The sequence below is a fragment of the Ctenopharyngodon idella genome, chromosome 1, assembly GCF_019924925.1.
Source record: "Ctenopharyngodon idella isolate HZGC_01 chromosome 1, HZGC01, whole genome shotgun sequence".
NCBI classification, from domain to species: domain Eukaryota; kingdom Metazoa; phylum Chordata; class Actinopteri; order Cypriniformes; family Xenocyprididae; genus Ctenopharyngodon; species Ctenopharyngodon idella.
This window is the reverse complement of record NC_067220.1, coordinates 11,281,244-11,298,278: the sequence shown is the minus strand read 5'-3', so window position 1 is coordinate 11,298,278 and position 17,035 is coordinate 11,281,244. Positions and strand designations below refer to the sequence as shown.

At 37.9% G+C, this 17,035-nt stretch overlaps 2 protein-coding genes across 2 annotated transcripts in view; both read left to right on the top strand.

Annotated features, from left to right (window-relative positions):
- The window catches only part of LOC127509398 (interferon-induced protein 44-like), a 66,985-nt gene that overhangs the window by 10,936 nt on the left and 39,014 nt on the right, over positions 1-17,035 (top strand). The gene's annotated exons all lie outside the window — the stretch shown is intronic.
- On the top strand, positions 516-8,718 carry LOC127511491 (zinc finger protein 394-like). The gene is made up of 3 exons (XM_051892320.1): positions 516-2,047; positions 8,329-8,433; positions 8,581-8,718. Exons 1-3 carry the CDS (start codon positions 1,427-1,429, stop codon positions 8,716-8,718), a joined length of 864 nt encoding a protein of 287 aa, XP_051748280.1. The 5' UTR covers positions 516-1,426.

The following is a 17,035-nucleotide window of genomic DNA, read 5'->3' as shown; positions in this document are numbered from 1 at the left end:
GACTGTGTATTTCTATTAACATTAAAGGGGTAGTTCACCCAAAAATTACATTTCAGAAATAGTTTTACATTTACTTAACCTCATTTCATCTATGAAATAGGAAAGCAGACATCGTACATAAATCAAATACTCATGCTACTATTGTATTATAACTCAAATGTTATTTTGTGAGTCCTGCAGACAGCAGGTGCAAAGTCAAGTTAAATTTATCCTTTACTTACAAATGACTTTCAGTTTCTATTTCCAGGAAATGCAGCTGGTTCTTGAACTTGTCATGAACAGTTTCTGTTTCTATTTCAAATGTATCTAATGTTTGAAAAATATGCATGTCAATAAATGACAGATAGCTTGGATTTAAAGAGTGTGTATGGTTCACATGAAAAAACTTTAACAGATGGAACCATTCCATTGCACAAAAGGTTCTGAAACTTATGAACTTTTTATATTTCTATTTTCACAGTATTTTGCAATAATATGACAATAAGACAATAAGAGCATGTGTGTGTGAGGTCTCGTTTTTTATTAAGCATGTGAGTATATATGACAAATATAGCTTGCAAAACTGAAAGTAAAGAGATACATATAAGCGTTGTGGTACGGACTTGATTTTAGTTGTTTCTAAACACATCGTTTCATTGTGTTTATTTGAATGTATGTATAATTGTATTGTTTTGTTTTATTTCTTGTATTTATTTGGGTAGTATTGATTGTTAAAATTTATTTTGAATTTGATATTCAATTGTTGAGTTGATTTAGGTGTTTATGTATATGCATGATTTTTCTATGTTCCCTGTGATTATGATTTGGTTTGTCTCCTGAGTTTGAAAGGGCTCGCTATGTTTGTCAGAGTCAGTTCTGGTTGGGGCCTCCGTGAGGAGGGTCAACATTAGTGTCCCGGGTTTAATGTGGTTCTTTTTGGTGAAATGCAAGTTTTGAGTCAATAAAATTTTATATTGACTTCAAGCAGTGTCTCCCTGCCTTTACTCTGGTCATGTCCCCACATTATGGTGGCAGCGGTGGGATATTCCAGAAGAGGAGCATTGCTGTGTCAAATCTTCAGGTGTGATGGCACCAAAATGGGCACGTACTGAGAAACCAGTGCAGATGGATCCTGGAGAAGATGGGGAAGAACTACAAGGGGCTAGTGGAGGTGTTGTTGAACCAGATCCCTCTGGGAGTTCTTCTAGGGATATTGCTGAGCTCAAGCATATGTTCCAGAAATTCCTGGTTGATCAAAGAGAAAGACAAGTCCATCAAGAACAAGAAAATGCACGGCAAGAAACAAGATTGAAGTCCTTGCAACATCAGTTTCGCTTACTGCAGGGAGAAGTAAGTCAACATACCTCACTGGGAAGTCTGCCACTAGGGGAGAGTGAGGGCCCAGGTACTGCTTCCAACTGCTGGGGGTCTATTGAAAGAGCCAAAGATGCAGCAGCTGAGTGAGATGGATGACATCAAGCATTATCTGACTACTTTTGAGCAAATTGCTACAGTGTGCAAATGGCCTCCAGAAGACTGGGCCATTCGACTAGTTCCTCTACTCACTGGTAAGGCCCGGGCTGCCTATGTGGCTATGGATGTGGAAGAAGCGACCGACTATGGGCAGGTGAGAGAGGCAATATTGAAGAAATACTCTATCAATGCTGAGACCTATCGTCAGCGGTTTCATTCTATGGAGGTGCTGATGGAAGAAACTCCTAAGGAATTGTACGTTCGGTTGAAGGATCTGTTCTATAAATGGGTGAAACCTGCAGAAAAGACTGTATATGAGGTTGCAGAGAGTATCATTTTGGAACAGTTTTTAAGAATGTTATGTCCTGAACTGCAAACCTGGATTAAAGAGCATGATCCAACCTCTGCTGAGGAGGCTGCCAGGTTGGCGGATGTATTTGTGGCAGCTAGGCGAAGGACTGAGCCTTGGAGTTTTGCTCAGTGGAAGATCGTAAGGGACAAGCCGTCCTCCCGCAAGACAACCTTACTGCAAGAAGGGGGTAAGAGTATGGGTGAGAGACTGGTGAAACAAACAGAAATGTCTAGCTTACCTACAGTTGGGACTATTAAGTGTTTTAGTTGTGGCCAGATAGGCCATAAGAAACCAATGTGTCCAAACTTGAATAAAAAGCTTACCAATGTCTGTTATGTTCCACGGCTGATGAAACCTGAACCTAGCATTACTCGAATGCCCAGTGATGTCACAATTCCTGTAGAATTGAATGTTAAAAAGGTTATAGCTTTGGTAGACACAGGATGCACTCAAACTTTGGTAGAGACTGATCTTGTATCTGAATGTTCTGGGGAAACCGATGGCCCTGTTATGGTTAAATGTATCCATGGTGAAGAACTGTCTTATCCAACCACTGAAGTGTATTTAGGGGTTGAGGGGCAAACTTACCTAATGAAAGTGGGGCTAGCACCAAAACTGCCTTATCCTGTGATCATTGGTCATGACTTTCCTGTGTTAATGGACTTATTGCAGCCAAGTAATACCTGTAATGTGGTGTTAACTCGTGCAAAGTCTAAACAGAGCCAGGAGGTGAATGAGACAAATTCTTTGAAATGCCTGCCTTTTTATGACTGTGATATTACAACCCATCCAGTGAAACCTGTAAAGTCTAAAGCAGAGAAGAGGTTAGACAAGTTTCAGGGAACAGTGGTGCAAGTCACAGATGGAGGGAGCTCAGAAAACCTTAATTTAGAGTGGCAAATCCCTGACAATATGTCTGAACTGCAGAAAACTGATTCTGAAATTGGTTCCATTTATTCTAGAATGACAAATGTAAAGAAAGACAAAGAGATGGTCTTCTTTAAAGGTTCTACTTTCTGTCTAGAGAATTATATTTTGTATCGTAAGACTCGAAACAGACAACAAATGGTTCTTCCTATGAGTGTACGTAACATGGTGTTGAAGATGGGGCATTCTATCCCCTGGGCCGGTCATTTGGGCCGTCGTAAAATGTACCACCGAATCAGTAAACACTTTTTCTGGCCAGGGATGACCCAGAATATAGCTAAGTTTTGTAAGATGTGTCCAGAATGCCAATGTACAGCCCCTCGTGGTCCTCCAAAAGCTCCCTTGATGCCTTTGCCAGTAATAGAGGTGCCTTTCCAATGACTAGGCATGGATATTGTAGGCCCTTTAGAAAGGAGTAAAGCAGGTAACAAATATATGCTGGTAATTTGTGACTATGCAAGTCGATATCCTGAAGTCTTCCCATTAAAGAATATTAAGGCAAAATCGGTGGCCTTTTGCTTAGTGCAGTTTTTTTTCTAGAGTGGGTTTTCCCCAGGAGATCCTGACGGACAGAGGAACCAATTTTACCTCAAAACTGCTGCAACAGGTCTATCAATTGCTGGGTATAAGAGGTTTGAAGACCACACCTTACCATCCTGAGACCGATGGTCTTGTAGAAAGATTCAATCAAACCCTTGTTCAAATGCTCCGTAAATTTGTGAGTGACACAGGATCTGATTGGGATCAGTGGTTACCTTACTTACTTTTTGCGTATAGAGAAGTTCCACAGGCTTCTACAGGTTTCTCTCCCTTTCAATTGATGTATGGCCATGATGTGCGGGGTCCTCTGTCGTTGTTGAAAGAGTCCTGGGAGCAAGTTTCACAGACATCTAGAAAGGTGAATGTCATTGATTATGTGTTGCAAATGAGGGAGAAATTGGAGAGAATGACCAAGTTGGCAGCAGAACACTTACAAGAAGCACAGCGTAGGCAGAAATGCTGGTATGACAAGAAAGCAAGGCAGCGGTCCTTTGAAATAGGTCAGCAGGTTTTAGTCATGCTTCCAACAGAAGAGAATAAGCTGTTGGATAAATGGCAGGGTCCATTTAAGGTGACCAGGAAGCTAGGACCTGCAACCTACGAAATTGCTACTCCTGGTGGGTCACGTTCTCACAGAACATTACATATTAATCTCTTGAAAGAATGGTTTCCACAGAAAGAGTCTGCAAGTGTGAATTTGATTCGGCTAGTGGAAGATGAAGAAGAGACCAAAGAACAGTACCTATCTATTAGTCAGGATACCTCCTCAGTTAATCTTGAACACTTATCAGGGGAGCAGAAAAGACAAATTCAAGAGTTATGTGATCCAAAACTGTTTAGGAATACTCCTGGTTGTACCTCTCTCATTCAGCATCAAATTGTGTTGAAATCTAATGCTCAAGTAAAAAGAATGAGTTATCGTATTCCAGAAAAGATGGTGTCAGCATTCACTGAGGAGGTTAGGGTAATGCAGGAGATGGGCATTGTGGAACCGTCTCAAAGTGTAACCCCGTTGTGTTAGTACCAAAAAAGGATGGGAGCTTGTGTTTTTGTATCGATTTTCATTATTTAAATTCTGTATCCAAATTTGACTCCTTTCCAATGCCCCATATTGAGGAGCTTATTGAGAAGTTGGGAAAAGCCAAATTCATCAGTACAATAGACTTGTGTAAAGGGTATTGGCAGGTGCCTTTGGCTCCTGAATCTAGAGAATTGACTGCTTTCCGTACCCCTACAAGTCTTATGCATTTCCGGGTCCTTCCTTTTGGATTGCATGGGGCTCCCCCTACCTTTCAGAGGTTAATGAATACTGTTTTGCAGGGTTTAGGTGAATTTACAGCGGCTTATCTTGATGATGTAGTAATATTCAGTGATAGCTGGAAGATGCATCTTCATCATCTTGCCACGGTGTTTCAACGAATTAAGGATGCTGGTTTGACAATCAATCCTGTCAAGTGTTCAATAGCCAAGAGTGAAACTGAGTACTTAGGTTATGTATTAGGTAATGGTGTTATTAAACCCCAGATCCAGAAGATACAAGCTATTCAGACCTGCCCCCTTCCAAGCACAAAAAAGCAGGTTAGATCTTTCTTAGGTTTAGCTGGGTGGTATCGGAGGTTTATACCTCATTTTGCCACTAGGGCAGCACCACTCACAGATTTGACACGGAAGTCAGGCCCAAATCAAATTCAGTGGACTGAACAATCTAGACTAGCTTTCCAGGATTTGAGGCATGCACTAGTAACTGATCCTGTCTTGTACAGTCCTGATTTTGAGAAGATGTTTGTGCTTCAGACAGATGCTTCTGAAGTGGGTTTGGGTGCTGTCTTGAAACAAGAGCAGGGAGGTGAGTTACAGCCTGTCGCTTATTTGAGTAGGAAATTCTATCCTCGAGAGACAAGGTATTCTGTCATTGAAAAAGAGTGCTTGGCACTGAAATGGGCTCTTGATTCGTTTAAGTACTATTTGTTGGGACGAGATTTTGTAGTAGAAACCGATCATAGAGCACTCCAGTGGATTGACAAAATGAAAGATACCAATGCTTGTGTAACTCGTTGGAGTTTGGCTATGCAACCTTTCCATTTTATTGTGAGACATAGACCAGGGTCAGAAAATGTGACCGCTGATTTTCTCTCGCGTACAGAAATTGAGTACAGAAATTGCTCCCTCGAGGCACTTGACAGAATTCCTCGACCTAGCACATTGAACTTTACGGACAACTGCCTTTGTTAGCCGGCTTTGTTAGCCGGCTACATCATCCGACACCGAGGGAGTTCAGGGATGGAGAATGGAGCCCCACCCACACTCCCGCCACTGAGAGTGAGTTTCTGGCCCACACCATTAAGTGTTATTTTGATTTTAGAGAGGAAGAACCCCTACCCACTTTAATCCCACCCGATCCTGTCTGTTCTATTTTGGACTAGCTGGTCCCGCCCAGCTTCCCTCTCCCACCTCCGCTCCAGACTTGGACCAAAATGATTTTTTTTTTGCCAGTCTCTCTGTTCCTCCTCAGTCCCTTCTTCAGCCATCAGACACACCTGCTACCAGCCCTCGCTGTCTTGCATCAGTCCCTCATCAGCCTCTTCTCAGTGGCACGGCTACACCTGGGGCCCACTGTGAGCCAGCTTCTCCTGGGCGTGGAGATCCCGTAGCTCTGCCCCCGGCCTTAAATCCTGTTGGGTCACCTCGGCCCATCACCCTCCTCCGCCTTCGCTCCTTCTTCCCTCATCTCCAACAGTGACCATTGAGCTTTCAGCTCCACTGGACTCTCTCTGACCATCGGCTCCGCCTGGCTCAGACATCGCCATCACTTCATCATGGATTTGCGGGCCGTTTGCTGCTCTCCGGTCCTTAACCCATACCCATACCATTCGTTCGGTTACCTCTAAAGCCTCCTCCTGCCTGTTTGTGCAATCTCTTTCACCATCTCATCCTCCTCACCTCCTTCTCTCTACAGTGCAAGGACACACCTTCCAGGAAGGGGCGTAATGTCACGATATCAGCTGTTTAGACTTTGTTTTGTGATTTGAAACCATTTCCCGCCACTAGTCTGTCACCATAGTTACTGATTTCATTCATCATCACTGTCTGTGTATTTAAGTCATGTGATTTCAGTTCACATTTATCCAGTCATATTTATCCAGTCTCGTTTGTGAATGGTTAGGCTTGTTCGACTTCATGCAGCGCTGCGCTGACCGAACAGCGTCTGACTTGAAGCAGTGCATGCTGGTTAGAAATTTTGTCCGACTTAAGACTGCGCTGATGCCATGTGACTGTGATGTATGGCATCAAAGTACCGTTAATTGCTTGAATGGTTGGTTATTATTCTTCTTAATGAAAAACACAACTAGAAAAACACAACTAATCCTTTGCAGGTTCCCTATTAGCACTGGGTTTAAATCCAAAATATTGCAAAAATCTTCCACTATCATCTTGTCACTATCAGCTCCTCACTCTCAATGAATGAAATCTGACTCCTGCTGCAGATCTGTGTTGCGACTCCCGTTCGGCTAACGCTGAATTAAGCAGACGCGTTCAGTTTTTAATTGCCTTAATGGACATAGTGTTTCTTGAGTAAAGAAAATTACCAACAAGCAGATCTCCAAACTGTGCGCGGCACATTCTAAATGGAGGCGAGGGAGGAATTATGAGGTTTGACTGACAGTTTGTGTACTAAACTGAGGGCCAGTGATTAATATGTTTGTTCATTCATTCTTTGTATGTGTAATGGTTAATTTGCTGTTGTTATTTAGTCAGACATCAGTCACTCGCCTATAGTTAGGACCCAGAAGGTGAAAAGCACCCGAATGCTGACGCAGTTTAGTTTTCAGTTATGATCGTCATAATTATTACTAGCGCGAGACGAACCTAACGGTGATGATAATGCCAGTTCTGCCGCGATATTAATCGCATGTGTGCGTGCATCAAAGAGTAAGTTTGTTTCTTCATTGTACTGTTTACATTTGATTGTGAATTTGTCTTTAAAGACGCGATTATCGCGTCTGCCGAGCACATGTGTCTGTAAGCTAATCTCTAGCCAGTCTTATTATACGATCGCTGTACAGACGTATTTTCAGTGTTAATGTCACAACAAATGCGGATATTATTCATTTGCATATTGATGTTTTATCAGTGTGTATATTTATACTTTGTTGTTTCTCTTTCTAGAACCACACTTAATTAAAGACTGTTCAAGTTTGCAATGAGTGGTCTATGAGTGGTGTGTGCATCTAGCTCCTCCTAAACGGACAACACTTAAGTTAATTGTTCTGGGGTGCGTTTCCCAAAAGCATCGTTAGCCAACTATGGTCGCCAGTTCCATTGAATTCTATTGGTAACGACGGAACTTGCGATGATGGCTGGCTTTGGGAAACGCACCCCTGATCGGACAATATTTGGTGGTTGCCACCGGGTATTAATTAGCACCTAAGAGCTGAACAATTCTTTACAGTTTGAGGAGCCAATGGATTTACGTATTTTAAATACTTTTTATTGGTTAAATATTTGTAAAAAAAAAAAAGAAAAAAAAAAAAGAAAGGAAATAAAAAAAGTGAGGTGTTCAATTACTGTTTGTGTTTTTAATATGTAATATTTTTGTGCTTCTCTGTAGTTATATATTCATTTTGTAGGATCAGTACAGATTTGTGATTGGAGATACAGTGCAAGTTGTGTGGAATCAAAGACCTGTATTGATGAGGTGATTTTACAAGTTTTGCCATTAATTCTGCCATTAATTCAGCCAGCACACCCTGATCACACACTACAAGCTAAAACACTGCCATCAACTATCCTTATAGCTTTTAAATGCTTTGAATCTTTTCTATTTGCAAGTAATAAATTCTCACCTGTGCACTTACAAATCCCCATCTAATCATTATATATTTATATATAATGATATTATATCATTATTTTCAAAGCAAAAACGCATTCTGTGTGAACGACCCCTCAATTTGCTTGGGTCTTGGGTTATTTATATTTGTGTAATTGATAAAGTTATGTTTAATTCCATGTAAAGTAAGAATAAAAACGTTTATAAAAAATTTTCTCTATGTTTAAAGGCCAGTGTCAGTGAACATGGTGTGGTCACTGGAATCCTGGTGTTTGTGGGAAGTGTGAAGGAACCTTTCCCAGGATTCTACTACAGTGTTGTCCTGATGACTGAGGTAATTCATTTTAGGTGATGCAGTTGCGGTCAAAAGTTTACTTACACCTTGCAGAATGAACTGCTTCATCAGGGAAGTACTAAATAAAAAGACAACATGCAAATTTTTATGATCCCTCTTATTGTTAAAATTATTAACATTTTGCAGATACTGCAAGGTGTTAGGGTGATTTGCCTACAGTGGTTCAGGCTGCAGGATGGCCGAATGACTAAAGAAACGTTATCAGACAAGAAACTTATAGTTTTCTACCATCTTGCTATTACCACCCACTGCCACTTTTACTAACGACGGAAATAAGTTCTGTTACAATAGCAAAATATGTGGGAGAGCATTATGATAGTGAAACAATATTATATTGCAATACATCGCACATCAGTTAATACCAAATCAAAACTAGTTAGCACATAATTTATAATTGAAAAAGTTTAATAATATTTGGTTTAGGGCTGCACGATATTGGAAAAAAATGACACTGTGATATTTTTTTCTGCAATATACTGTATATTGCGATATGAAAAAAAATCACCAGATGACTTAAATAGCTCTATTTGGAAAGAATTAATCATTCTAGGAGGATTGGGTCGATTTTGTAGGAGAATGAATGCACATAGAAATTAATGAACAAATTATAAGCATAGATAAGTATAGAACAAAGATACAAATTAAATAAATAGTGCTTTTTATTTTTCAGCTAAGTCTAACAGTATTCAGTAGGGCTGGGTATTGACACAATTTTCACGATTCGATTAGATTTCTATTCACAAGCTTACGATTCGATTTTGATTCAATGTCGATTATTTTGGATGTATATCAGATACAGTAAATGGCAAATTTTCTTGAGGAAAAAAAATCTCTCAAATAATGCTGTAAACTATACGAGGGAGTCACTTGGTACTATATTACTATAATATTGAAGGTTAAAATTAACTGATTTACATACAAACACTTAAATTACACTCAATTATGTTTTTTTTATAATAAAGTTATAATACTAACTTTAGAATTACATAATCATATTTCTACTCCAATTCATTTTTTGAAATATAAACATTTAAATCGTGGCTGTCATAAATGATTTATTCAAAAATGCATTAAATATATAAATGAATTATAAATAAAATAAATATTTAAAATAAAATTATAATGAATATGTAACGTGGTGCATATATTTATCAGAATGCTCCTCTCTATAGCTGACTAACGAGTTTATGCTGAATATGATTTTTCTGAAGTAAATGTGACATTACGTGACATTGTTTACAAGCTGTTTTAGTGACGTCTTTCCGCGGTTAAAACATTGATTGAGCAATTAAATGTGAAATGTTATGGATCAGTTGTACTGTATCTTGTAACATACCTTCAGATGTTCATTCATATTTATTTCACACTGTAACTGGTATTAAAGTGGAGGAGAGGATCAGTACACAGTACACATCTTGGCCGCAGGCTTCGATCACTATCAGCAACTCTTTGCCTTTAGGAATACCAAATGGGTCTAGGAGGGTGGTGGAAAAGGACAGCAAATGTCTTTGTTCATTTTTGATTATTTTCAAACCTACAAAAGTGTATATAAACTTTGGAGTGCAACTCAATTGCATTCATTCAATTGAGCCAATTATAATAATGGACTGACTCTGTTTACAAACAACTGTTTTCCTTCTGCTTTTTGTTTTTTTTCCTCAAGGTATTTATTTATTTATTTATTTATTTTTTATTTTTTTACTTTCCTGTCTCTTTGGAACATGTCCATTTACGCATACTGTGTAGAGATGGTGCGCAGCTTCATGGACATTTGAGGTTTTCTGCCGATGGAGAGCTTCTGGGACATTGACATGAACAGCACTTCTTCCTACAACTTCAAAAAAGTTGGTGACAGGCAATTTTGGTTTTCTTGTTTTTGGGCCTTTGGAATTCGTCAAGTTTTTTTTGTTTTGCTTTGTTTTTTCTTTTCAAAATTACATTCACTGTAATGCTGGAGTAAGATTTTAAAAGAAACCTTTTGGTCCTGTTTAATGTTTGTGCTAGTAAAGGTTTCAGAGCTTATAAGTAACAAGGTTCGGTAACACTTTACAATAAGGTCTCATTTGTCAACATCAATTAATATATTAAGACAACATGATCTAACTATGTGCATTAACTTTTTTACAGTATTTATTAATCTTTGTTAACATTAGGTAATAAAAAATATAGTTTTTTTCAATTTAGTTAAAATATATAGTCATTGTTCATGTTAGTTTACAGTTAATATCTATTAACATATGCAACTTTTGATTTTAATAATGCATAAGTAAATGTTAAAATTAATATTAACTAGGATTTATAAATGCTTTAAAGTATTTTTCATTCATAGTTCATGTTAACTAAAGTAGTTAACTAATAAAAAGTTATTGTAAAGTGTTACCCAAAGTTTTGAATCTTTTCTTTTCTTTACATTTTGTTTGTATTAAGTCATGGGTGTTATCTTATTTATCATCTTATAGATCATACAGAATGATTTTTTCTGAAAATGTAAAAATGCAGAAAGTATTGTGATGGGTAGGTTTAGGTTTAGGTACCTTTTGTATGTGAGAGAGAAAATTATATAAGCATATAAGCCTCACTGTCCTCCAGACTCTTTCTAAATGAGAGTTAAAGTGTTGTAATTGTTTGTGATTGTGTATAGTGTTTCTTGGGTTTTCTTGTGCATCAACAAAAAGGTTTTTGTGTATTTGTTTTAGAGATTGTTTTGTCAATAAATGTAGAGGGTTTCAATTTGCATTTGTGTTGATTGTAATATTTTGAAATATACTAAATTGTAACTTCATTATTATATGTAATTACAAATAATGTAATAACAAATGTATTAAATTAAATAAAAATGTATGTAAATAATGTAATTACAAATGTATTAAATTATATAATAGTGTACATGTAAATGACATTAAAGTATATTTTAGTTCACATTAATTGCTTGTCAGTACATTCGGAAGTACACTTTTACCATATTTCAAAGTACATAAAAAAAATTGTATTAAAGTCCCACTTAAGTGGTTTAAAAAAAAAAATCACTCAGAAGTTCCACTAATTGCATTTAATATGAACTTAATCTGTGATATATTTAAATTTAATTACAAATATAATGCACTTAAGCGGCTGAAAACATTTTAATTCACACTTAAGTGTATTGATAACTGATATTAAAATATATTTTAGTTCACATTAATTGCTTGTCAGTACATTGAGCAGTGCACTTCAACTATATTTTAAAGATACTAGAAGCAATTACGAAGGTTATCATAAAGTTGTATTAAAGTCCCACTTAAGTGGTTCAAAAAAATCACTCAAAAGTTCAACTTATTGCATTTAATATTGGACTCGGGCTCGAATTGATACGGTAAAATCAATGCTATCTTTTCTGTCCATACATTGTATACAATGTCTTGTGAATTGATAGCTGTCCTTCAGTTATGGCAATGGGCGCGTGGTGCGCACAGCAGACCAATCACAAAGGATTGGGCCATCTGACCAATCAGAGCAGTGTAGGCTCACGGAAAAGAGGGGTTTAGAGAGACTGATTCTTTGAACTGCTTCTAACGAATCACTTATGAACTGAGGTGAAATTAAATGTATATTAATATAGCTGCAAGCAGCGATGACGGGCCCAAGCCCGGTGGCACCGCCAACCCGGTGGCTTCAGGGCAACTGTGCACGGTGGGCAATAGGCATTTATTACTGAGAGAACGGCAACTGCGCACTTAGTTTTTCCTGCCTGTTATTTGAATGTTTGTTGGCGTTTGGTGTTTCAAAGTGTTAGTTCATGACCATAAAGTAAGTTTTCTTTGATTTCTATGTTTTTAAATGTGTTTGAAGTGTATTATTTTACTTTGTGGGTTTGCACGTACATGTAATGATTCACGTGTGATCGCTCGATAGATAAACAAGATATGCTAAGTAATTCCTGCTAAATACAGAGTTAAATGTTACAGTTTACATAGTAATAGGTCTGTGATCGGTCATGTTTTGATACCGTGGAAAGATTAACCAGTATTACTGCCTTTTTGATGATGTTATTTGGGAAATTGCATTGTTTGTTAATGCACCTGGATTTATTAATATATATTAATACTGAAGTCACTTCATGGGACCAGACCAATAGTTATATTGTCTCCAATTGCACATCCTCGGCATATTTAAAACTTAAGCTGTTATTTAAAGATTATACTGGAAATGTTAGTATTCTTGATTAAGGAATGTCCGATTTATTTGTGATTATGTACCTATTTCTACTTATACTAATGTTATGTTTTGTTATTTTTAGACTAATATTCAATACACTTTGGAAAGAAGCTCCAGTCTCCTCATTCTTTGTGTCCTGACTGACACCCCAGGGGTGTATACTGCTGATAGTTAGAACCAGAGCCTAGCAGTCTCCTTTCCTCTCTAACACAACCTCTATAAAAATTCTAGAGTGTCTGTGATTGCTGATGTTGTATTATCCTAACACTTCTCTTCATGTGTTTTTTGACCTCCCTGAGCTATCGTTTGTGCACCAATCTTAATGAAAAAAATCCGATGAAAAAAATGAATTATAAAATTAATAAATGAAGCCAAATCACAGAAACTGCAAAAACGATTTTAATATCATTATCAGTTTAATAGTAAAATACGTGTCTAGACTTTTCTGCTCACTTATGCAAGTTTATTTTAAATAGCCACTTTTATAAAATCATGTGAAATGTACTTAAATAGGGGTTTTTAATTAAATTCATTATTTATTGATATAATTCAAATTTAAGACATATGCGTCGTACATGATGCTCGCAAACACAGCACGTCACCTTCTGTAACGCCCATGTCTAAAAAATACACACTCTCCTCTGTAAAAAACAGAGATGTTAGTCTTGTCTAAATCAGTACATGAAATCACAGGTGCCAGGTAATAAGAATTGTAACTCAAACTACATTTAGAAAACTAGTCCTGTCCGAATAGTGATAGTGTCATGGTTCAATTTCAAATGAGTGTGAAGTTATCATTTGCAGTTCAAAATTTTGATAAGTTCATCAGTAAATGGGTAACCAGTTAAAGGGTTAAAGACCACTAATCAAGATTGTAAAACACATTTTAACAATTTATTTAAACCCACTTAAGATAAATAATCCACAGGGACATAAATATTATAGATGCAGTCAAATACATGTACAAAATCATGGACCAGTAGCATACAGCAGATCATCACAATATTAAGCATAACTCTCAGTTTTTATGGGTATAAGTAACAACGCCTCTGTCATATATGGCGGCTGCCTATAATAGCAGACAGAGCACAGTACCTTGCTAACCGCTTAGCCCTTTTTTTTTGGGCATCCCAAGCTGTTGAAGCCCCATACCAGCCTGTGTGTATGTCCTAAGCTGCCAAATATGAAAACAAGTAATCGAGCCTGATAACCTATCTCTGAAATAGTGTTTAGGAGTGGTTGGTATTTAACTACTTTAGTCATAAAGGCTTCCTCCATACTGGAGTCAAAAGTACAAGCAACCTCCAAAACCAACACTTCTCTAGACTCCTCATTAATCACAACAACATCAGGTGTATTAGAAAACAGGTGTGAAAAGGTTTCAGAGTTACTATTACAATACTGGAACATGTATGTTTTTACACAGGAATGTTTATACATTCTTACTGAAGGTCAGAAATAATTTGATATGTCTTTCACTATAAGGTCTACTATTCTGTGATGGCGTGCTATGTACATCCCCTTATAGGCATGGCAGCCGTTCAAAATATGTGGCAATGTTTCAATAATCTGTTCTGTGGTGTGATGCAAACAATGAGGAACCTGAGTTGTAGAAAACCAGATGGAAAGATTAAATCTAGTAGGAAGAACTTGTAATCTAACTTTTACTGTAAAAATAACAATGTCCTCACTAAGTGCTGTATTCTTAAGAAATGAATGAGAAACAGAATGATCAGCAGATGAAAGACATGCACGTTTCCCCTGAAGTTTCGGTCCCGCCCAGTGTTGTTTTTGGTGATGTTGATGTAAGTCCATGAGAGTTCGCCGGGCACCTGTAGATGTTACCGGGTGGCTATGACCATCGTATGTGGCTGTCGCTCTAACGTAGGTGAGGGGTTCAGTAATAATATCTTCTGAGACTCTCACAGTCCCAGAGTCAGACCTCGCCCACTCCAGCGATACTCCAGTTCGAACACAGCGGTCATTCAGGTCCGGCCAGTCTGACCAGACACCAAAACCAGTAGAGTGGGTGTCAAGTTTCCCGCTGGGTTTTCTTTTGAAGCCAAGGAAGTGAGGCTCTGACTCCCTGGCCAACGGCACCTTGCGTCTCCTTAGGTCCAGGAACAGGGAGGATCTAGCCAGCTCCCTAACATCTTTGTCATCATTATTCAGCATATTCAGAAGATGGGAAATCCGCATACTGGTATAAATCCATATCATGTTTGGCACCCCCAACCCTCCTTCCCATTGGGGATGAAAAATAATATCACGAGTGCTATGTGTATTCAGTCCAAACCACTTTCGTACCAAGCTCACTGTTTTGTTATTCATTTCGCTCAGCACTTTTTGTTGAATATGAACATTGGAGAACAGATGTTATACTTTAGACAGCGCCACCTGTCTAATAGCCTCTAACTTCATAGTCAGTGGCAGTGGACATTTGTCAATCAAGTCCAACCTGGATGTATACTCTGATAAGATGATGTTTACTTGCTCTTTATTTGCACAAACTCAACAGTACTCTGAGAAATCTAATCCAGTCTTAATGTGAATGTCTGTGATTGCTGATGTTGTATTATCCTAACACTTCTCTTCATGTGTTTTTTGACCTCCCTGAGCTATCGCTTGTGCACCAATCTTAAGCACCAAAAGCATGTTTTCATTTAATTTCAATATGGCTGGTATCCGATGAAAAAAATGAATTATAAAATTAATAAATGAAGCCAAATTACGGAAACTGCAAAAACGATTTTAATATCATTCTCAGGTAACAGTAAGATACGTGTCTAGATTTTTCTGCTCACTTATGCAAGTTTATTTTAAACAGCCACTTTTATAAAATCATGTGAAATGTACTTAAATAGGGGTTTTTAATTAAATTCATTATTTATTGATATAATTCATATTTAAGACATATGCGTCGTACATGATGCTCGCAAACACAGCACGTCACCTTCTGTAACGCCCATGTCTAGAAAATACACACTCTCCTCTGTAAAAAACAGAGATGTTAGTCTTGTCTAAATCAGTACATGAAATCACAGGGGCCAGGTAATAAGAATTGTAACTCAAACGACATTTAGAAAACTAGTCCTGTCCGAATAGTGATAGTGTCATGGTTCAATTTCAAATGAGTGTGAAGTTATCATTTGCAGTTCAAAATTTTGATAAGTTCATCAGTAAATGGGTAATCAGTAAAAGGGTTAAAGACCACTAATCAAGATTGTAAAACACATTTTAACAATTTATTTAAACCCACTTAAGATAAATAATCCACAGGGACATAAATATTATAGATGCAGTCAAATACATGTACAAAATCATGGACCAGTAGCATACAGCAGATCATCACAATATTAAGCATAACTCTCAGTTTTTATGGGTATAAGTAACAACGCCTCTGTCATATATGGCGGCTGCCTATAATAGCAGACAGAGCACAGTACCTTGCTAACCGCTTAGCCCCTTTTTTGGGCATCCCAAGCTGTTGAAGCCCCATACCAGCCTGTGTGTATGTCCTAAGCTGCCAAATATGAAAACAATTGATCGAGCCCGATAACCTATCTCTGAAATAGTGTTTAGGAGTGGTTGGTATTTAACTACTTTAGTCATAAAGGCTTCCTCCATACTGGAGTCAAAAGTACAAGCAACCTCCAAAACGAACACTTCTCTAGACTCCTCATTAATCACAACAACATCAGGTGTATTAGAAAACAGGTGTGAAAAGGTTTCAGAGTTACTATTACAATACTGGAACATGTATGTTTTTACACAGGAATGTTTATACATTCTTACTGAAGGTCAGAAATAATTTGATATGTCTTTCACTATAAGGTCTACTATTCTGTGATGGCGTGCTATGTACATCCCCTTATAGGTATGGCAGCCGTTCAAAATATGTGGCAATGTTTCAATAATCTGTTCTGTGGTGTGATGCAAACAATGAGGAACCTGAGTTGTAGAAAATCAGATATGAAGATTAAATCTAGTAGGAAGAACTTGTAATCTAGCTTTTACTGTGAAAATAACATCCTCACTAAGTGCTGTATTCTTAAGAAATGAATGAGAAACAGAATGATCAGCAGATGGAAGACATGCAAGTTTCCCCTGAAGTTTCGGTCCCGCCCAGTGTTGTTTTTGGTAATGTTGATGTAAGTCCATGAGAGTTTGCCGGGCACCTGTAGATGTTAACGGGTGGCTATGACCACCTTATGTGGCTGTCGCTCTAATGTAGGTGAGGGGTTCAGTAATAATATCTTCTGAGACTCTCACAGTCCCAGAGTCAGACCTCGCCCACTTCAGCGATACTCCAGTTCGAACACAGAGGTCATTCAGGTCCGGCCAGTCTGACCAGACACCAAAACCAGTAGAGTGGGTGTCAAGTTTC